The sequence below is a fragment of the Theropithecus gelada genome, chromosome 4 (assembly GCF_003255815.1).
Source record: "Theropithecus gelada isolate Dixy chromosome 4, Tgel_1.0, whole genome shotgun sequence".
Lineage (NCBI taxonomy): Eukaryota > Metazoa > Chordata > Mammalia > Primates > Cercopithecidae > Theropithecus > Theropithecus gelada.
The window spans coordinates 45,986,269-46,007,825 of NC_037671.1; the positions used below are offsets into that span (position 1 = coordinate 45,986,269).

Sequence of the window (21,557 nt, forward strand, 5' to 3'; positions counted from 1 at the left end):
ACTACAGGCTTCTTAGTAGCAAGTTAAACCAGTTATATTTTGTAAAACTGAGCCTGAGTGGTAGGGAAGCTATCACTTTAATACTCTAGAGGCAGAATGCCACATAGGACTTTGGGTCACATACTTCTTTTCCAGGGTCTCCTCAAAATGCAGTTTCTATTTACAGTTGACTTTGGCCCCTCTTTACCCATAAAATGTCAAAATCAAGTAGTCTGAACATGGAAACAGGAACAGGGACTAAGGTTTGGTCAAGTGGCCCTCATTGTTCCAAGAATAATTTAGGCTACATAAACTTGGAAAGTATAGGACCAGATTACCTTTTGTCTCTAAATTCTACTCTAAGTAGCTGGCACTGTATCTCTGACAGGGCACAGAAATGGGCTCCTTACTATTCTGACCATCATCAAGTGGCCAACTCTTCAAATACACGGTAGCTATCTATTTCACGTGAAAGGCCTCAGTACTCTGCTCACTTGAACTACAGAAAACAGGCCACAATACTTGGTTACAATACTGGAACTCTGAACCTATGTGAAGAAGAGAAAAAGAATGGTGAATGAGATACCAGCTGGGTTCTTTCCACATTCAGGGCTCAGCAATGTTGGGGTTTCACTTGTCTCTAATCCTGGAGAGGTATCTAGCCTTGGAAGGAAGCTGAGCCTGTAGCTAACGCATAAGCACACTGTATTCAATAAAACATTTTTATTCTGTACAATATATATGTGTATTTAAATATATATACATATGTATATATATATATATGCGCAGAGAAACCTCAGCCAACAAATCCCTGAGTCCATGGGAACCCAGGACACTAACAAAGGGAAAGGAGAGTCCATGCCTAAAGAGTAGGAAATATGGCAACATCTTTCCCTTTCCTCCTGGTTCCCTGCAACAGAGGGAAGGGAACAGTCACTACAGATTACTAAAACAAGAGGGTTTAGGTGGGGCAGGAAGGTGGGGTGAGAGTGGTAGGATGGGGAACTCAGATGCCACCAGTCTGGGAAAGTAAAACATTTGATCCAGCATGAAAGCCAACATGACCACAGAGGAAAAGGACCAGACTGATGGGCATGCAGCTGGCCTTTGGTATATGCCAAGCCTTTGCTTGGTAGCCCCACGCCTGGGCCAGCACAACAAATAGCACCTGTGGGGCCTATGAGCCGAGAGAGGGTGAGGGAGATAGGGACTGGGGAAATGGCCCTTGAGTGAAAGGGAGATAAAGCTGAGGAAGAGGCCTCAGGCCTCAGCACAGGGTGGGAACACTACCATTCACTGTCCCTGTGCCATTTCTTCAGACTCTGAGCCACCACCACCAGATGGCCAAGAGCAGATAACCTTTTGTCCACAGCCAGGTAGAGATGGGCAACTTACATGGCCTTGAGAAGAGGTATAGAAAAAGGAGTGCTTTTGAGGGCCACCCCGTTGTGACAATTCCTGAAGTGCAGAGACCACACCAGCAAAACATGCCCAGTCTTAGTAGTGGGGCCGAGGAATTGATGAGTGGATGTAGTCAGCTCCAGCAGACAGGCCACAGGGTTGCCAGGTTTGATGAGCCAACCAGGTGAGCACACAGCTTCTGAGCACTGCCCTGAATCCTGTCTTCTCCCTCAGGACTGCCCTTTCCTGGCCACACCAAGTTTGGCACCTCTCCAGAAAGTTGGCAGGGAGCAAGTGGCAGCACCCCTCTCTCCCTAGCCTATTAACACACAGAGCCGCCAATGGCGGGGCAGCATGGCCGGAAGTCACCTTATATATTGTAGGGACAGCAATAGAACTGTCCCTGCCTGAAGGATTCAAAAGCCCATGTTGGCCTGGGCTTCTCCTGCAGTAATGGCTTGTACATCAGTGACATGGCCGATGCCCTTGGTGACACCCTCCCGGAACAGCAGTTTGGCGCCCACCTTCAGGTACTCTGGGTGCTTCAGGAAGCGGAAACGTACCACTGCCTTCTCGCCTGTCCGCAGTTTGTCCTGCAGCAGATAAGTGGTCACTCCCCTGGCCAGTGCCTTCTGTCCCATTCTATGCCAGCTGTGGCTCTCCACCCTCCAGAGGCCTATCAGGCCGCTACCCACCCTAAGTGGGGTTTTATTCCCACTGTGGGATCAAGGAGTTCTCTGCCAGTCTGGGGCAGGCCTCCCTCTTTTCTGACCTCTGGAGAAATGGAAGGCCAGCTCCCTCTCACCTTGGCGTGGATCTTTTCCACCACTGCCGTCTGACGTACATTGCCCACGTGTACTGTCACCTGGAATCCTCGTCGGAACGTGGTGGCATGGAACAGTAAGACTATCTCTGCCTCAAACACCGAGCAGATGGTAGGATTCATCTCCGGGCTCACCATCACCATGCCCTGGGGAGGAACAGACCCCAGGCCCAGGAAGGGCAGCTCTAACATCAGACTCTCCCTACCCAGCCATCCCACACCCTTTATAGCTCCTGAATTTCCTCTTCCTCTACACAACTCTAAACACCTCGACTTCAAAAGACAATAATCAAAACTCTCAGAGGGAATGAGTCTTTACCCACCTCCTACGTCCTCTACCCCATCTAACGCTTTGCATTTTTAGGGTCCTGAACGCTAAAAATAGTGTGCACTAAAAATAGTGTAACATAGTGATTCATATTTAGTGATCTGCACTTCATGAGTATGCTAAGCTGTTTTTATAGTCTCTGTAGCTAGACCAGAAGCTTCTTGGGTCAGAGAGTGCGTTTTCTCTGAGTTTCTCTGAAGCCCCTTAGGTAGGTGGTCATTCAGTAGCCAGTCTCCTAGGCACTTCTCTTAGTGTTCCCTCCCCAACCCATGCACCCACCTCACCTTGCGAAGCAGGGCACGGTCAAAGTCCCCAAGCGCCAATGTAGCAGCCTGACCAGCTCGCAGCACACGACAGGCAGAGCGGTTGCGCTGGATGCTGCATACTCTCAGTTCCAGGAAGCAGCCATCATCCGTGGGGCCCACCACCAGCTGGTCCCCCTCACGGCAAATCCCACTGCAGCCCAGAGGGCAGGTGGCACAGTGTCAGCCAAGGTCCCCATACCTACTTCTCTATTAGGATCACCCAGAGCATTCCTTCCCTTCTAGGGTTGAGTCCCTCAAGTGGGGAAGAAGAACCCTAAATTCTGACTTGGATGTAGGGGGGAATCACTGCCAGAGTTCAGAATCAGAAAACTAATTTCAAAAAAGGCCAGCAGTGATGGCGGACAGGGAAGCACTTGGGGGTTTAACACTGAACACCTAACCCCTGAAGGAGCAAGTTATCCCCTTGAGTTTCATTCTCTGCTTTGCAGTCTTAGGCCAGGCGCAGTGGCTCACACCTGTAATCCCAGCACTTTGGGAGGCCGAGACGGGTGGATCACTTGAGGTCAGGAGTTCAAGACCAGCCTGGCCAACGTGACGACCCCATCTCTACTAAAAATACAAAAATTAGCTGGGCATGGTGGCAGGCACCTGTAATCCCAGCTACTCGAGAGGCTGAGGCAGGAGAATTGCTGGAACCCAGGAGGCAGAAGTTGCAGTGAGCTGAGATCATGCCACTGCACTCCACCCTGGGCAACAGAGCGAGACTGTCTCAAAAAAAAAAAAAAAAAGAAAGAAAGAAAGCAAAGAAGAGTCTTAAGTGACGTCTCTCATTTCCCTATGTGAGGTGAAATCAGTTGAATACACTCTAGTTTTTTTCCTGGAGCCCAAAACCCACACTTCTCTCTCAGGGGCCTGGAGATTCCCAATAGGCAGCAATACTGTTTCTTCCCTCCAAAGCCAACAGACTACCATTCTCCAGCTCTTCTGATAGTGAAACCCTAATCTGCAAATAAGCATGTCCTTTAAATGGGTTCTGCTCAATTCCAGGGTCTCCTCCTTTGGGCCAGAATGTCTTTGAATATATGGGTGAGGGCTGAGTGGGGAGGGTAGCAAGCAAGACAATTCACCTGGAAAGTGTCCCTCCAACAACAGTCCCCACCTCTGGTACTGTGTAGATTTCATCTACCTGAAGCCAAAGAAAACGCTATCAATGGCCTGCCAAGTAGGGCTGGTGGGTCCAAAATCTCTAAACAGACTCTGGGTTTGGTCTGAAGCAGCCCCTCCCTGTTTCCCAGCCTATTAGCTGGGCAGTCACCTACCTGGAATTCCGTCAGCTGCTGCATGAGTTCCTCCTGCTCTTTGCTGTTGGTGAGTGGCGGCAGAATATTCAGAAAGACTTTGAGGAGATCCAGACTCTCTCCAGACACACTAGACAATGTGAAGATGGGGGTGACACTGTAGAGGGAAGCATAGAATGGACAGATGAAGACACTCCAAACAGGAGGCAGAGGCCAGATCCCCATACATGGAAAGGTGAGCTTTGCTCTTGGCTGGGGACCCCTCTCTCCTGTCTGCAAATGGCTCAGAAACTCTGGGCCTTCTTGTGAGCCAATCGAGCAATGTCACACAAGAAGCCCATCCCAGAGCCCAAGGGAAACAGCAAATGCCTGGTATAGCACTTCATCCCCATGGTCCCAGGCATCAGCAATGCTCCAGGTTGACTAGTAGGGAGGGTCAAGCCCTTTAGCAAGATGTCCCTCCACAATCCCAAGCTGAAACACCCACAGAACTAAGCCAGAACTGGTCTGGCCCTGGAAGAGTGGGATATCATGCTCCTGGGCCCCGGGATCTGTGGCAGCCTTCCTAGTGGATCAGGGCTTTACAGTAAGGTGGGCTTACTTGGGTGACTGAGCAAACTGCTGGGCAGCAGTGACGGCATCATCCTCGGAGGTGACTAGCATGGGGACCTTGTGGCACCCAGGCTGCTTGAGGACCCGCTCCAACTGTCGTACTGTCCTCTCCACTGTGGTCTTGGCACACAGGTCGATCTTGCTGACCACGATGAAGAAGGGCACTTTCAAGGCCAGGGCCAGCCCCAGATGTTCCCTTGTGGTGCCAGCTGCCTCAGAAGGACAGCAAGCAGCGGAAGAGAAGAGTGAGAATGCAGAAGGGAGGAGAGGGAAGAAGAGAAGCATTGGTCTGTCTCCAAGATTTGAGGCCCAGGGTAGGAGAGTCAGCACCCCCCTTCAGCCCTGTCCCTGCCCTAATGCCTCGTACCAATCCCAGTGTTGGCACTGACGAGCAGCAGGGCGCAGTCGGGGCAGTATGACGTGAGGCCAAAGATGGTGGTGTGTAGGTACTTATGGTGGCCTGCCAGGTCGATGAAGGTGATCATCTTGGAGCTGCTCTCACAGATCTCTTCTGCCGTCCGTGAGTCGCTGTAATTCACCACCTGGCCCAGGGCCCAGGGCTCTCAGTGCCCCCTGCCAGCCCTTCCAACCCCTTCAGAGTTGCCAGGATCTAAACCATTCCCTGGGTGACCCTGCCTCTTAATCCTGACCCCATTTTTTATTTAATTCAGTTGATTCCCCATTGATTTCCTAAGAGGGACAGAGCTTGTTCACAGTCCCCTCAGGGCATTCATCTATACTATTTCAAAAAGTCTCCACACTCTGCCCCCATCGTATGTCCTTTACTACTACCATCCCACCCTCAGAGTCTGGCCCCATTGGGTCCCACTGATCCCATGCACCTCTCCCTTGCTGTTAAAGCCCAGGATCTCGAAGCTGATGCTGGAGGTTCGGCCAGACTGAATCTCATGCAGGTGGCGGAAAAGGTTGAGCCGAGCCCGGCCCCGCCCATTGTCCAGCTCTCCCTGGGTCAGGACTCCAAGCAGAGTCGACTTCCCTGAGTCCACATTCCCCAGGACGGCCACACGGAGGTCTAGGAACTGTGGATGAATTGCCAGAGATAAGGACTCCAATCCCTCACCCCTCTCACTGAAGACTGGGTCAAGGGCAGTGACGTTCCCTAGGGAGCAAGTGATGAACTGGAAGCCCCCAGGATCCCAGGCCAGGAGTCAGCCTGCCACCACAGGGCCCTTCCACAGTGTGGACATGAGGGACAGGGATGGGTGTGTGCTCACCTGTTGGTTGTCAGGGACCTTTCGTACTAGCACCTCGGTGATCTTCCGGGGCATGTCGCTATCATAATCCACTTCTCGCTCTCGAAGAACGGTGATGTCTGCCCCAACCCTGTCACAGCAACGCCACAGATGCCATATCTCACCTGTCCTTCTCCTATTCCAGGCTTGCTCTGGACCTACAGACTTCCTGCACCTCCCACAGAGCTCCCAATACCTTAGCGCACTTCCTACCACCCTCCAATTTATTCTTCATTCACAATTCCCTTTAAAACAAATACACATATCTTAATTCAAGGATCTAAACAGCCTAGGTCCAGTGAGGAGGGGACCAAAACACTAACCCTCCCCACTTCAGCCCTTTGTCAAGAGAAGGAAAGTCCCACCTTTGCCCCTCAGGCCCTAGGTAACTGGGTATGTATGGGTCTTCCCAAGTCAAGTAAAGGAGAACTGGTGGGGAAGGGAAAGCATACTTCTCTGCCATCCGGTGCAGGGTCTTGAGTGAAGCTCGCATTTCCTCCTCAGCCAGCCCCACCAGCAGCCCATTGTCCTCTACCCCAATCTGGTAGACAGCCTCACCACGTCCCTCCTGGAGTCGCCACTTCATCTGTGTAACCAGGTGCTCAAAGCGGTACTGGGATGGATTCACCAGCTTCAACTTAGGGCAAGTGGGGTATCATGAGGTGAAATCAGAGGTGTTCCTCCCAAACCTACATGGTCCCCACCTGTTCTGCTGCAAGGACCAAGACTTTCCCTTTCCACTTAAACTCATACCTGATCCCCCTCCAACAGAACAAGGTACAGAGCCCTTAACCTGAACCATATCCTTAAACTGCTATAGACTATGAAGTTGGAAGGTTCTCAGAGAAATTATCCCATGCTGGCGGATCACCTGAGGTCAAGAGTTCGAGACCAGCCTGACCAACATGGAGAAACCTCATCTCTACTAAAAATACAAAATTAGCCGGGCGTGGTGGCACATGCCTATAATCCCAGCTACTCAGGAGGCTGAGGCAGGAGAATCTGAGATTGCACCACTGCACTCCAGCCTGGGCAACAAGAGCAAAACTCCATCTCAAAAAATAGAAAGAAAGAAAAAAGAAATTATCCCACACTGGCAAAGACAACCTACCCCAGCCCCTGCTTTTCCCCAGCCTAGGACTCACTTTATATTCAATGTTTCCATCTTCAGCCTGAAAAGAAATAGTGAGCAGTTACCATACACTGTCCTAGACCCAATCCCTACTTCCCCTCAACTCCCACTGGGTCCAGGTAGCTAATTTGAGAAAGCAGGAAGCCCCACTGGCACTTGCTCAGGCAAGTGCCTGTTAAAGGTCAGTGGCAGGCAAGATGCTCTATTCAACCCCAGCATGGCCTCTATGAAGGGAAAGCCTGTAAGGACACAAGGAGTCACCCATTTAAGCCAGGCACAGAACCCTGAATCAATCCATTCTTTGATCACTGGCAGCACGTTCTTCCTAGATGCAAGATCATCCCTTCCTCCCTACCTCCAGGGCCTCAAACCCGCTTTTCCCAGAAGTCTATGTCTCCTCTGTGCCCAGGCTATTAAAACCTTTCTTTGTCACTGGTCTAGGAAACACCACTTCCTCCCTGCCTGCCCCTCTCAGTTGATGTCATCTAGAGTAAGAGGCTGCAAGAGGTTCTGGATCAGAGCCAAAGGGTGAGCTCCGCAATGGTCACTACAAGCCTGATGACCAAGATCTAGGTGAGAGAGGAGCAGAGCTCCAAAGTTGGGGCTGAGAGAAACAGAAAAACTCAGAAAATGTAATGAAGTGGACAGACTTGCTATGGCCTTCACCTCCTGCCGCCTAACCTCAGTGGAGGTGAAATCCTGAATCCACCCCACAGTATCTTCTAGTTCCAGTGGGTAGCACAGCACAGAAGCACCCTGTTACCTGAGCCTTCCTCTCCCAGGTGCAAAGGGATATGGGATTTGCCCGTTTGGCCAGTCTGCATTTTTCTATCCCTCTCTCTGGATATTTTATTTTTCCTTTTCCGTTCGGGTCATCATTCCATCCCTTCAAGGCTCTCTGGCTCCCAGGCCCTAACAAGTCTTCACTCATAATCTCCACCTCAAGGTGTGTTAAGGAGATTATTTTTTTCCCCATCAATAAAAACCTTCCAAAAACCTTTAAATCATTTTTCTGGGGATGGGTGGCTTCAAAAAATGTGGTGCAAGAATGAGAGTCTAGGGCCCAGATCAATGGTTCCCAAAGTCAGGTCCTAGGACCAGCAGCATTAGCATCACAGGGGAACTTGTAAGAAATGCAAATTCTCAGGCCCATCCTCACTAGTAAGAAAGAATCATAAATTCTAGGCTGGGCACGGTGGCTCACGCCTGCAATCCCAGCACTTTGGGGGGCCGAGGCAGGTGGATCACCTGAGGTCAGGAGTTTGAGACCAGCCTGGCCAACATGGTGAAACCCCATCTCTACTAAAAATACAAAAATTATCTGGGCGTGGCGGGCACCTGTAATCCCGGCTACTCGGGAGGCTGAGGCAGGAGAATCGCTTGAGAACCCAGGAGGCCGAGGTTGCAGTGTGCTGAGACAGCGCTACAGCACTCCAGCCTGGGCAACAGAGTGAGACTCCGTCTAAAAAAAAAAAAAAATTGGCCGGGTGTTGGGGGCCAGCAATCCGGGAGATTCGATACATGCCAAGTTTGATAATCACTGGCTTAGGCTGTGGGTAAGGAACACACTGCTCTTTTCCCGGGTACTCCCCTTCTCCATGTGGAACAAGTTTAGAAGTGGTGGTTACTCTGTCTGCCTCTCGTCCCAGGATGCAGTCTCTCTTCCCCTATGGCGGCACACGCAGTTGGTTGGGGTGCTCTTCCTGGGATCCCCTTTCTCTACTTCTCTCCTGCGGTAATCTAGATCAGAAGGGGGAGTCCTCCCTCTCCACTCTTCCTCCCTCTCCACTCTTCCTCCCTCTCCACTCTTCCTCCCTGAGATCCTGTCACCTGAGTCCAGTCTCTGCCCTTACTCTCTGGGGTCCCGGGACCGGAAAGAGGGATTCTCCTCCCATGCCCCTCCTCCCTGGGGTCTCGACACCGGAAGGGGGGATTAATTCTCTGGGTCCCGCCTCCCTGGAGTCCTGGGCCGGAAAGAGTGGCTTCTTCCCGCCCCACCACTTCTCAAGTGCTCACCTCGGGGGGCAGGTACGGGGGATTGTTGGCTTTGCCCCCTCTGTTCCTTCCGTTCTTCTTCTTTCCCTTTGGGCCCCCGCAGCCGCTGGTGCTGCCGGCCCCCCTAGCCTTGAGGGTTCCGCCCACGGCCGGGCCCCCTCCGGGCCGGCAGCAGCCGCCGAACAGCTCCGATACCCGCGAGTCCATCCGCCGCTGCCGCCAGCCCTCCGCCCGGCCCCTCCCGCGGCCGCAGCCGCCGCCGTCGCCGTCGCCGCCGCCCTTACTGCCACTGCCGTGTCCGGCCGGCCCGAGCAGAGTGGGGTGGGGCTCTGCAAAAGCTACGCCCCCCACCTCCTTGGCCTCCAGGTCGCGTCAGAAACAGCCGCGGGGCACCACGGGATATAGAGTCCCCAGGCCTGGAAATTCGCTCAAAATGACACGCCGCCGCCCTACAACTCCCAGGAGGCATCGCGGCGCAAGTGGCCGCGGGAGTCGTCGGAGGCGTGGGGAAGGAGCGCGCCTTGGCGCGCAAAGGCCTAAGGGAGCTGTAGTCTGGATTGCAGTCCCCGCGCTGTGGTCTTTTTCTAGGGCTTGGGGGCAGTTTAGAACCTCGCAGCCTGGGTGGCGAGGACACCAGCGTCGAAGAGCTTACATCAGAATCGACCCTTGTGGGCGCTCCGGGATTTGGCCCTTTAGCGCGGATCCTAGACAACAGGTTTTGGACCTCGAGAGCCGCAGAACTGAGGCTACTGGTCCCGCCAGCCTGCTGGCTCCGCCTCTGCCTCAGTTTCTTCCCCAATGGCCCGCGTGCCGCTGGGGTGAATCAGGGCTAACGCTAGGGCGGAGGCGGATGGTGATTAGCCAAATTACGGCTGTTATTGTTGCGATGACTATGCTACCTTTACATAGTAGTCACTGCTTTATTACCAGGCTGGCACCGTCCAGGGGCTGGTTTTAACAGCCGGAGGCACCGCGGTGGCTGCGACACGAGACCCGAACCCGTAAACCAGCTTGCTGCCCGAAGGCTGCAAGCATACTCAAAGCGAGTATTCCTCCTCCCCTTTGTTTTGAAGCAGAACCAATCGGGAAGAACCTAGTTTGGTTTTAAACAGCCAAGACTGTAGGAGGGGCCTGGCCCCTACTTCGGGCGGGGCTGGGGCTCGGGTTACACCAACCACCACGAGGGCGGGGCAGTGGCCGGGAATAGAAACTTGGCCTAGGGCCACAGGGGATTGTTGGCTTTTGACTTTCTTGCGAAGAGTACACACATTCAGCGACATAAGCCAGTGCACAGAACACCAGAAAGGCAGGGCGGAAAAGCAGTAACGTTGCTGAGCTGCGAGTCAGGACGCTAGGGCTCAATTCACAGCCGCATGGCTGTCTCATGACTCACACCACTCACAGTGTGTTCTCTTCTCCCCTCTTCTGGAACTGCGAGGTGCTCATACACGGTCAAGAAATTAAACAACTCAGCCAGGTGCGGTGGCTCACGCCTGTAAATCCCAGCACTTTGGGAGGCCGAGGTGGGCGGATCACCTGAAGTCAGGTGTTCGAGACCAGCCTGTCCAACATGGTGAAACCCCTTCTCTACTAAAAATACAAAAATTAGCAGGGTGTGGTGGTGCATGCCTGTAATCCCAGCTGCTCCAGAGGCTGAGACAGGAGAATCACTTGAACCCGGGAGGCGGAGGTTGCAGTGAGCCGAGATCAGGCCATTGCACTCCAGCCTGGGCAACAGAGCAAGACTCCAACTAAAAAAAAAAAATATGAGCCTGGCATGGTGGTGCACATCTGTGGTCCCAGCTGCTCAGGAGACTAAGGCAGGAGAATCGCTTGAACCCGGGAGGTAGAGGTTATAGTGAACCAAGATCACGCCACTGCACTCCAACCTGGGTGACAGAACGAGACTTTGTCTCAAAAAAAAAAAGAAAAGAAAAAGAGGCTGGGCGCGGTGGCTCAAGCCTGTAATCCCAGCACTTTGGGAGGCCGAGACGGGCGGATCACGAGGTCAGGAGATCGAGACCATCCTGGCTAACATGGTGAAACCCCGTCTCTACTAAAAATACAAAAAACTAGCCGGGCGAGGTGGTGGACGCCTGTAGTCCCAGCTACTCGGGAGGCTGAGGCAGGAGAATGGCGTAAACCTGGGAGGCAGAGCTTGCAGTGAGCTGAGATCCGGCCACTGCACTCCAGCCTGGGCGACAGAGCGAGACTCCATCTCCAAAAAAATAAAAAAAAAGAGAAAGAAATTAAGCAACTCTTTTCTCTAGACTTCAGTTGTCCTTGGAAAACTAGAAGCAGCAACAATGACTTACCTCTGGTGATCCCTTCGGGGGTTCAGACTTGGTAGAGTCCATGGCTTCCTCCCAGGGCCACAAGGAGGGAGGCAGGTCTACTGATCATGCTGTTCACATAGCATAATTTTCCAAAGCAGTGACAGCAGAAAGACCAAAACCTGCAAAAGGGCCTAGCTCACCCTAGGCCAATTATGTGGGTCTTCAGTGGTTGAAAGCACATGTGACTTTTCTTAGTCCTGTGCCACTGAAGGAAAGGTTATGCTATAAAAGTCTAGCCAGGGGTACAGGCCTACTAGAGAAACTGTGGTTTAGAGACAGAGACTAGAGAACTCAGTGAGAGATCTCAAGAAGGATGGGAATTGGAAGGAAGAGATAAGACCATTCTCCCAACATTCTCACCATGACCAGCCCTGGGCTCTCTTGATAACCAGAGCCTGCTGCAGTTGTCTGATAACATGTGTCCCTTCATATACATGGATTTTTAAATTTTTATTTATTTATTTTTTTTGAGACAAGGTCTCCCTCTGTCACTCAGGCTGGAGTGCAGTGGTGTGATCACAGCTCATTGCAGCCTCAACCTCCTCTGCTCAAGCAGATCCTCCCACCTCAACCTCTGGAGTAGCTGGAACTACAGGTGCGAGCCACCACGCCCAGCTAATTTTTGTTTTTATTGTTTGTAGCGATGGGGTTCCCCCATGTTTCCTAGGCTGGTCTTGAACTCCTAGGCTCAAGCAGTCCTCTTGTCTTGGCCTCGCAAAGTGCTGGGATTACAGGCATGAGCCCCACACCTGACCCAGTATTTTATTTTATTTATTTATTTAGAGACAGAGTTTCGCTCTTGTTGCCCAGGCTGGAGTGCAGGTGCAATCTTGGCTCTGCAACATCTGCCTCCCGGGTTCAAGCGATTCTCCTGTCTCAGCCTCCCGAGTAGCTGGGATTACAGGTATGTGCCACCACACCCGGCTAATTTTGTATTTTTAGTAGAGACGGGGGTTTCTCCGTGTTGGTCAGGCTGGACTCGAACTCCTGACCTCAGTTGATCCACCTGCCTCAGCCTCCCAAAGTGCTGGGATTACAGGTGTGAGCCACCGTGCGCCCGGCCCTATTTATTTTTTAAAGGTGGCGAGGAGGAGGAAGAGAGAATGATTGATTGATTGATTTCTTTTTTTCTTTTTGAAGTAGGATCTCCTTCTGTCACCCAGGCTGGAGTGCAATGGCACAATCTTGACTCACTGCCACCTCCATTGCCTGAGAGCAGTTCTTCTACTTCAGCCCCCCAGGTAGCTGGGACTGCAGGGGCGTGCCACAATGCCTGGCTAAGTTTTGTATTTTTTGTAAAGAAGGGGTTTGCCATGTTGCTCAGGCCGGTCTTGAACTCCTGGACTCAAGCAGTTCTCCCATCTTGGCCTCCCAAAATGCTGGGATTACAGGCGTGAGCCACCATGCCCAGCCAGACCCAGTATTTTAATCACTGTACTTTTATAGTATGTTTTGACCTCTGGTCCCTACTTCCTGAAACATACCCTTTTCTTGGCCTCCATGACCTGACACTTGTCTTTTTTTTTTTTTTTTTATAAAGACCCCATCTCTACTAAAAATACAAAATATTAGCCAGATATGGTGGTGGGCACCTGTAATCCCAGCTGCTTGGGAGGCTGAGGCAGGAGAATTGCTTGAACCCCGGGGGCAGAGGTTGCAGTGAGCTAAGATCATGCCATTGCACTCCAGCCTGGGCAACAAGAGCGAAACTCCATCTAAAAACAAACACAACAACAAAAAAACTTTTGGACTCAATCAGTCCCTCCACCCTCAAGCAATTCTCCCATCTCGGCCTCCCAGAATGCTGAGATTATAGTTGTGAGCTACCATGCCCAGCCAGATCCAGTATTTTAATCATTGTTTTTTTTTTGTTTTTTGTTTTTTGTTTTTTGTTTTTTTGAGGCGGAGTCTCACTCTGTCACCCAGGCTGAAGCACAATGGCGTGACCTCAGCTCACTGCAACTTTCGCCTCCCAGGTTCAAGGCATTCGCCTGCCTCAGCCTCCCAAGTAGCTGAGATTATGGGGATGCACCACCACGCCTGGCTAATTTTGTATTTTTAGTAGAGACAGGGTTTCTCCATGTTGGTGAGGCTGGTCTTAAACTCCCAACCTCAGGTGATCCGCCTGCCTCAGCCTCCCAAAGTGCTGGGATTACAGGCATGAGCCACTGCGCCCGGCCTCTAATCATTGTACTTTTATAGTATGTTTTGACTTCTGGTCCCTACTTCCTGAAACACACCCTTTTCTTGGCCTCCATGACCTGACACTTGTCTTTTTCTGTAGGGACAAGGTCTCATTATGTTGCCCAGACCGGTCTCAAACTTCTGGATTCAAGCATTCCCCTTGCCTTGATTTCCCAAAGTGCTTACAGGCATGAACCACCATGCCTGGCCCCACTTGTCTATTTTGGTTTTGGAGGCGGGGTCTCACTCTGTCACACAGGCTGGAGGGCAGTGGTTCGATCACAGTTTACTGTAGCCTCAACCTCCCAGGCTCAAGCAATCCTTCCACTTCAGCCTCCCAAAGTGCTGGGAGTACGGGCATGAGCCACCTTGCCCGGCGATTTGTCTATTTTTCTTTATCCTTCTGTGGGTACTCCTTAGTCTTCTCCATAGGTTCTGTCTCTGTGTTCATCCCCTAAACATTAGTGTCTTCAATAACCTAGCCCATTCTCATTCCACACCCTCCCCGGGTGATGTTATCCACTCACATGATAATGGCTCTTAAATACATGTCGCTATTCCAAATGGCATTCCTAAATATTCTATTCATTGTCCTATGGAGATGTCAAATTCAATCTGTGAAAAGTTGAACTCATCTTTTCTCCTACTCACCTCCCACCCCAATAAACCTGGTCGTCTTTTAGTGTTTCATCCATCCTTTTTTTTTTTTTTTTTTTTTTTTTTTTGAGTCATGGTCTCACTCTGCTGCCCAGGCTGAAGTGCAGTGGCTTGATCATAGCTCACTGTAACTGTCGAACTCCTGGACTCAAGCAATCCTCTGCCTCAGCCTCCTGAATAGCCAGGACTACAGATGTGCACCCACCACACCTGGCTAACTTTTAAAAACTTTTTTTTAATTTTGCGGAAACAGGGTTCCCAATATTGTCCTGGCTGGTATCAAACTCCTGGCACAACTGGCCATACAATTGCTGAAGTCAGAAACCTGCTTGTTTTCTTGTCAGTCTTCTTTTTTTTTCTTTTCTTTCTTTTGACATGGAGTCTTGCTTTGTCACCCAGGCTGGAGTGCAGTGGCATGATCTCAGCTCACTGCTACCTCTGCCTCCCGGTTCAAGCGATTCTCCTGCTTCAGCCTCCTGAGTAGCTGGGATTACAGGTGCATGCCACCATGCCCAGCTAATTTTTGTATTTTTAGTAGAGACAGGATTTCACCATGTTGGCCAGGCTGGTCTCAAACTCCTGACCTTGTGATCCACCCGCCTTGGCCTCCCAAAGTGCTGATATTACAGGTGTGAGCAGCCGCGCCCGGCCTCTTGTCAGTCTATTTCTATTCCTCCTCCTCCTTGTAAATCAATCACCAAGTTATGTTCACTGGACCTCCTAAATATATCGAGTTACCCAATTATCTCCACCCCACTGTGACTACCCTAGCAGTTTAGGCTGCTTTCATCAAGTACTCAGGTAATTGCACTACCTCTAACTGGTACCCCTGCCTCCTCTCTTATCCTCTCTGTAATCCAATCTCTACCCTGCAGCCAGGGTAGAGATTATAAGATGTAAATTTAATCATGCCACTCTCCTACTTAAACCTTTCAAAGCTTCCCCATCTGACTACAGGATCAAGTCCAAACTCTCACATGGCTTACACAGTCCTGCCATGATCTGGCTCCTGTTGTTCACTACAGCCTTAACTCTTTATAATATGAACTCATTTCATTCCTTGAACAGAGTATGCTCTTGTCTCAAGGTCTCCTGGAGCACTGGGCCCTCCTCTTTACCTTGCTGACTTATCCTACAGGTCACAGTTTCACACATTTCTTCTGGGACCACTCCTTCCCAGCCCCTACCCTCTCTGGGTCAGGCACCGTTGTTTTTCACTTCCACACCCCGTGTAAACCCTTCTGTATAATTCATCACATTGTATCGTATCTACAGGCAGTGAACCCCTTGAGTACAGGGTCCGCGCCTGGCTTGTTCTCCGCTGAGTCTCCAGCACCTAGGACAGGGCCTGGCACGAAGTAGGTGCACAGTGAGTAGTGAATGCTGGAGTGAATGGATGCGTGAGGGTTGGTGTCTTTTGGAAAGCAGCGCTCATTGGCTGAGAACGCCTGGGTTCTTGCTGGGCAAGGGTTAGGCGTATATTTGCCAGGGTGTTAAGGAAGGAACGGAGGGATCAAATCCCAACTCCACTTAGCCTCCCCAACACTGCCGCGGCGCCGCGCCTTTTTTCCGGCCCAACTGAGCCGGAAGTGGAGCGCGGGCTTCCCATGATGCCCCGCGGGACCTTTATTCTAACCGCGAGTAAGGGGAGGAGGTCGTGATGGCGGCGCCGGAGGCGGAGGTTCTGTCCCCAGCCTCAGTCCCTGGTAAGGCGTGGGGCCCAGAGTTTGGGAAGCCTTGGGGACCCGTTTCTTCCCTACCTCCGCGCCCTCCATTTATCCCTTGGTCCTCTCCCTAGCCCATCTTCCCTGTCTTCCGGGTGTCCTACAAGGCTCTAGCTGTGACTCCATCGCCGTGAGTCGCACTGGACTCTGCTTGACTACACTTTTGACTCATTTCCCCAGATCAAGTCCCGCTGCTTTCTGAGCGGGGAGCCCTAGTTACTACCTCCGAAATACCCCCACTATCTTTCAGTCAATTAAATCTCCTCAGGCAACAGGGATCAGGAATCTCTCCCTGCCATGGCCCACACTGTAGGCTGCGGAGGGTATGGGCGTATGTCGGAGTGCCTGCTTTCTCAGGGTGGCTGGTTTGGTGGCCACAGGGAATGAGAAGACTGACTTTGGCTTTTAGGTTTTTAATTTTTCTCTCTTGTCCCTCTTTTCATCTACCAGATTTGGAGTGGTATGAGAAGTCAGAAGAAACTCACGCCTCCCAGATAGAACTGCTTGAGACAAGCTCTACCCAGGAACCTCTCAACCCTTCGGAGCCCTTTTGCCCAAGAGACTGCATGGTACCAGTGGTGTTTCCTGGGCCTGTAAGCCAGGAAGGCTGCTGTCAGTTTACTTGTGAACTTCTAAAGCATATCATGTACCAACGCCAGCAACTCCCTCTGCCCTATGAACAGCTTAAGAACTTTTACCGAAACCCTTCTCCCCAGGTAGGCACAGGCTTTGGGAGCAGGTTGGTGGGAAGACTTTGTGGCTCTTAGATGGGAGGCAGGTAGAAAGGGGGTCTAAGAAATCTTCAGAGCCTGAGAGACTAAGCAGCTTCCAGGGCTTTAGTCACTTTCTCCCCATTCTAGTCTTTGGTAGCCTAACCCTTCTGGCTTTTTCTCCTGTTCTTTCTTTCTGAAACTCGTGTTGCATTTGGACTTAATGAACTGGCTCTTCGCATTTTTTTCTTTTGAGACAGAGTCTCGCTCTGTTGCCCAGGCTGGAGTGCAGTGGTGAGATCTTGGCTCACTGCAATCTCCCCCTCCTGGGTTCAAGGGATTCTCCTGCCTCAGCCTCCTGAGTTGCTAGGATTACAGGCTCCCGCCACCACACCCAGCTAATTTTTGTATTTTAATTTTTTTATTTTATGTTTTGAGACAGAGTCTTGCTCTGTTGCCCAGGCTGGAATGCAATGGCGTGATCTCTGCCCACTGCAACCTCTGCCTCCCAGGTTCAAGCGATTTTTGTGTCTCAGCCTCCCCAGTAGCTAAGAGCACGTGCCACCATGCCCGGTTTATTTTTGTATTTTTGGTACAGATGGAGTTTCACCATGTTGGCCAGGCTAGTCTCGAACTCCTGACCTCAAGTGATCTGCCCGCCTTGGCCTCTCCCAAAATGCTGGGATTACAGGCGTGAAATACTGCGCCCGGCCTGCATGTTTCTTTTTAATAGCATCTTGTTGTTGAATTTCTGTATGAACTTTTTTTTGCTTTGTTGTTTTTTTTTTTTGAGATGGAGTCTCACTTTGTCACCCAGGCTGGAGGACAGTGGCACTATCGCAGATCACTGCAACCTCAGTCTCCCAGGTTCAAGTGATTCTCCTGCCTCAACCTCCCAAGTAGCTGGGATTACAGGCATGCACCACCACACCTGGCTAATTTTGTTTGTTTGTTTGTTTTTGATAGGGAGTTTCATTCTTGTTACCCAGGCTGGAGTGCCATGGCGCCATCTCGGCTCACTGCAACTTCTGTCTCCCAGGTTCAAGCGCTTCTCCTGTCTCAGCCTCCTGAGTAGCTGGGATTATAGGCATGCGCCACCATGTCCAAATAATTTTTGTATTTTTAGTATAGACAGGGTTTCACCATGTTGGCCAGGCTGGTCTCAAACTCCTGACCTCAGGTGATCTGCCTGCCTCGGCCTCCCAAAGTGCTGGGATTACAGGCATGAGCCACCGTGCCCAGCCTGTTTGTTTTTTGAGACAGAGTCTCGCTCTTGTTGCCCAGGCTGGAGTGCAGTGGAGCGATTTCGGCTCACTGCAACCTCCACCTTCTGGGTTCCAAGCGATTCTCCTGCCTCAGCCTCCCAAGTAGCTGGGATTACAGGTGTGTACCACCACACCCAGTTAAATTTTGTATTTTTATGGAGATGGGGTATCGCCATTTTGGCTAAGCTGCTCTCAAACTCCTGACCTCAAGTGATCTGCCCACCTTGGCCTCCCAAAGTGCTGGGATTACAGGTGTGAGCCACCACGCCTGGCTTACCCAGCTAATTTTTGTTTTTTTAGTAGAAACAGAGTTTCACCATGTTGGCCAGGCTGGTCCCAAACTCTTGACCTCAGGTGATCCACCTGCCTCAGTCTCCCGAAGTGGTGTTGGGATTACAGGTGTGAGCCACCGCACCAGGCCATGAACTTCTTTTGCCTGAGGATATTAATTATTTAATTTTTGAAGTTTTTCTTTGTTCTTTGCGGCATCTCAGTTTCTTCTAGAATCCATTCTCCATTCGTTTTGTTCTGGTCTTTGACTTTCATGTTGGAGAATTTTATTGTGTCTGGTGAATATTTAAGAACAAATCACTGCAAGCTCTGTGTGCATGCCTGGGCCTTATGAGCTTATAGACTTCACTATAAGGAGATTAGGTGGCAACCTGGTGATCTCTTTGGGGGGATTCCTTAAACATAGTATTGGAAAGTCTTCCCTCTGGATGGGGGAGAAATTTGGCAGATGATCTAAGCATCTTGACACAGATTTTCATTCATTTCCCCTATATTCATTCTTGCCTCTGTGGTGCCTGTATCACCACTTCCTAAACCTTTCTGGGGTTCTGCTGTGTGTATCAGTTTGCATCCCTTGGGGGTCCCTTCTGTCAGCACTTGGTATTCAGCTCTCTTGAACTCTTAATTCTTCACCTTCTTTCTTTTCTTTTTTTTCTTTTTTTTTTGAAACAGAGTCTTGCTCTGTCGCCCAGGCTGGAGTACAGTGGCGTAATCTCGGCTTACTGCAAGCTCCGACTCCCGAGTTCATGCTATTCTCCTGCCTCAGCCTCCCGAGTAGGTGGGACTACAGGCACCCACCACCACGCTCAGCTAATTTTTTTTTTTTTTTTGAGACGGAGTCTTGCACTGTCGCCCAGGCTGGAGTGCAGTGGCGCCATCTCGGCTCACTGCAAGCTCCACCTCCTGGGTTCACGCCATTCTCCTGCCTCAGCCTCCCGAGTAGCTGGGACTAGAGGCGCCCGCCACCACGCCCGGCTAATTTTTTGTATTTTCGGTAGAGATAGGGTTTCACCGTGTTAGCCAGGATGGTCTCGATCTCCTGACTTTGTGATCCGCCTGTCTCGGCCTCCCAAAGTGCTGGGATTACAGGCATGAGCCACCGTGCCCGGCAAGGCTAATTTTGTGTATTTTTAGTAGAGACAGGGTTTCACTGTGTTAGCCAGGATGGTCTTGATCTCCTGCCCTCATGATCCACCTGCCTCGGCCTCTCAGTGCTGGGATTGTAGGCATGAGCCACTGCGCTCGGCCAACTCTTCATCCTCTTTCTGTCTTCCAAAACTTTGTGTTTGCATTTGACTAGTGTTGTGTAGTCTCCAGTTCTTTGCCCTTGGGAGTTTTCTTTCTCGGTCTTTCCTCTTCTTTCGTTCATTTGTTTCTTAATTTCTTTTCTCTCATTTTGTAGTATTTCAGGTGGAAGCGCAAATAAGCATTGTTCAGTTTACTATGTTTAAGTGGAAGAACAAGTTCAGAGTCATGTTTATTAGACCAAATAATCCTTATTCCTGTTATCACTCCCTGTATAGCAAAAATTTGTTGTCACTTTGTCATACTACCAAATCTCTATTTTAGTTGTTTATATCTGGATATTCTCCACCTTCAGAACACTGTGTTTGCTGTTCTATATGTGGGAGAATTATGGTTTTGTAAAAATAATATATTTTCCTTTTCAGTATAATGCCCTCTGATAAAACACAGTGTTGTGGCTGTGGCGGTTCATTGAGCTAGAAATTCAGTCCTGTAAGTCTATGTACACATCCCAGCAGGGTTCTTTTCAAAGGGCATTAGCTTCCCCCTGCCTTGTTCTTCTCTCTCGCCATTCTTTGTCCTCACAGGCAGAGGAGATGCTGAAGAAGAAACCTCGGGCCACCACTGAGGTGAGCAGCAGGAAATGCCAACAAGCTGTGGCAGAACTGGAGAGTGTCCTCAGCCACCTGGAGGACTTCTTTGCACGGACACTAGTACCACGAGTGCTGATTCTCCTTGGGGGCAATTCCCTAAGCCCCAAGGAGTTCTATGAACTCGATTTGTCTCTGCTGGCCCCCTACAGCGTGGACCAGAGCCTGAGCACAGCAGCTTGTTTGCGCCGTCTCTTCCGAGCCATATTCATGGCTGATGCCTTTAGTGAGCTTCAGGCTCCTCCTCTCATGGGCACCATCATCATGGCACAGGGACACCGCGACTGTGGAGAAGATTGGTTTCAACCCAAGCTCAACTATCGAGTGCCCAGCCGGGGCCATAAACTGACTGTGACCCTGTCATGTGGCAGACCTTCCATCCGAACCACGGCTTGGGAAGACTACATTTGGTTCCAGGCACCAGTGACACTTAAAGGCTTCCGCGAGTGAATGAGTGCTTCTTAATTATAAAAACACAATGGCTGAATTATCTTTCTTCATGTGGCACTGAATTACCCATCTAGTTTGGAGCTAGAATTTCTTCCTGGCGAGAGATGAAGCAACTCTCCTTCTGGTTGTCTGCCTCCCCTCCTCAGGTTTCCTGATGGGCTGATGGCATGTGGCGGTGACTGTAATCATTGCTGAACAACATCTCTTTGAATCAAAGGTTGATTTTCCCAGAGGGTGCTGGGTCAGGTATTTCTGTTAGGGGTTGTAAAGCAAAGATGGGTCCATAGACAGAAACTCTATGAAGGTGGCCCTTTCTGCTCCTTGCTGTGTCCTTTCAGAATTTTTCCCAGGAACATAATGTGGATGTGACTTATGAATTTAAATATAAAATAAATAGGTTCTTATTATATTTTCCTGAAATTGTTTTGACTTAAAATAACTTGTCAGGTTTTAGGCTATTTTGTCTTTCTCCTTGGCCTCTTCTGCTTCAGGGCTTCTCAAAAATTTATTATATTTTTCTTTTTTGAGATGGAGTCTTGCTCTATCGCCCAGGCTGGAGTGCAGTGGCACAATCTTGGCTCACTGCAACTTCCGTCTCCCAGGTTCAAGGAATTTTCCTGCCTTAGCCTTTGAGTAGCTGAGATTGCAGGTGCCTACCACCACACCCAGATAATTTTTGTATTTTTAGTAGAGACGGGGTTTCACCATATTGGCCAGGCTGGTCTCAAACTCCTGACCTCAAGTGATCCACCTGCCTTGGCCTCTCAAAGTGCTGGGATTACAGGTGTGGGCCACTGTGCCCAGCTTTAGGATTTTTTAATAATGATTTTTTCTCTTCTTCAGCCCCAGGCTAGTCTAGGAAGTTAAGTGACTTGGCCAAGTGCATATGTACTTTGATAACACAGTTAGGACTAGAGTCCTCATTAGCTATCTTTTAGCCAATGTGCTTTTCTTATCA

The 21,557-nt window shown here is 50.5% G+C and overlaps 2 protein-coding genes across 4 annotated transcripts; one reads left to right on the plus strand and one right to left on the minus strand.

Moving 5' to 3' along the window:
• Window positions 1-674: 674 nt before the first annotated feature.
• On the minus strand, window positions 675-9,407 carry GTPBP2 (GTP binding protein 2). 2 transcript variants are annotated; one of them, XM_025381755.1, is made up of 12 exons: window positions 9,109-9,407; window positions 7,106-7,132; window positions 6,413-6,597; window positions 5,943-6,051; window positions 5,550-5,747; window positions 5,075-5,249; window positions 4,697-4,916; window positions 4,117-4,252; window positions 3,925-3,983; window positions 2,816-2,987; window positions 2,186-2,350; window positions 675-1,973 (listed from the first exon to the last, which is right to left on the minus strand). In XM_025381755.1, exons 1-12 carry the CDS (start codon window positions 9,292-9,294, stop codon window positions 1,797-1,799), a joined length of 1,809 nt encoding a protein of 602 aa, XP_025237540.1. In that variant the 5' UTR covers window positions 9,295-9,407; the 3' UTR covers window positions 675-1,796. The 2 variants fall into 2 exon arrangements, with proteins under 2 accessions (XP_025237540.1, XP_025237541.1); XM_025381756.1 differs by lacking the exon at window positions 9,109-9,407 and adding an exon at window positions 7,464-7,538.
• A 478-nt stretch (window positions 9,408-9,885) lies between these two features.
• Window positions 9,886-21,008, plus strand: MAD2L1BP (MAD2L1 binding protein). 2 transcript variants are annotated; one of them, XM_025381766.1, is made up of 4 exons: window positions 9,886-9,905; window positions 13,326-13,445; window positions 16,437-16,704; window positions 20,087-21,008. In XM_025381766.1, the coding sequence occupies exons 1-4, from the start codon at window positions 9,886-9,888 to the stop codon at window positions 20,597-20,599; spliced, it is 921 nt and encodes a 306-aa protein (XP_025237551.1). In that variant the 3' UTR covers window positions 20,600-21,008. The 2 variants fall into 2 exon arrangements, with proteins under 2 accessions (XP_025237551.1, XP_025237553.1); XM_025381768.1 differs by lacking the exons at window positions 9,886-9,905; window positions 13,326-13,445 and adding an exon at window positions 15,872-15,970 and having other exon boundaries at window positions 16,439-16,704.
• The last annotated feature ends 549 nt before the right edge of the window (window positions 21,009-21,557 follow it).

Excerpts from the sequence above, each read along its gene's own strand:
- GTPBP2 (XM_025381755.1), bottom strand. The coding sequence starts at position 9,294 with ATGGACTCGCGGGTATCGGAGCTGTTCGGCGGCTGCTGCCGGCCCGGA. Across the intron at positions 3,984-4,116 it reads AGCAGCTGACGGAATTCCAG|GTAGATGAAATCTACACAGT; the intron begins GTAGGTGACTGC and ends CTTTGGCTTCAG. Across the intron at positions 2,351-2,815 it reads ACCGTGCCCTGCTTCGCAAG|GGCATGGTGATGGTGAGCCC; the intron begins GTGAGGTGGGTG and ends GTTCCTCCCCAG.
- MAD2L1BP (XM_025381766.1), top strand. The coding sequence starts at position 9,886 with ATGGCCCGCGTGCCGCTGGG. Across the intron at positions 9,906-13,325 it reads ATGGCCCGCGTGCCGCTGGG|GCGGAGTCTCACTCTGTCAC; the intron begins GTGAATCAGGGC and ends TGTTTTTTTGAG. Across the intron at positions 13,446-16,436 it reads TCCCAAGTAGCTGAGATTAT|AGATTTGGAGTGGTATGAGA; the intron begins GGGGATGCACCA and ends TTTTCATCTACC.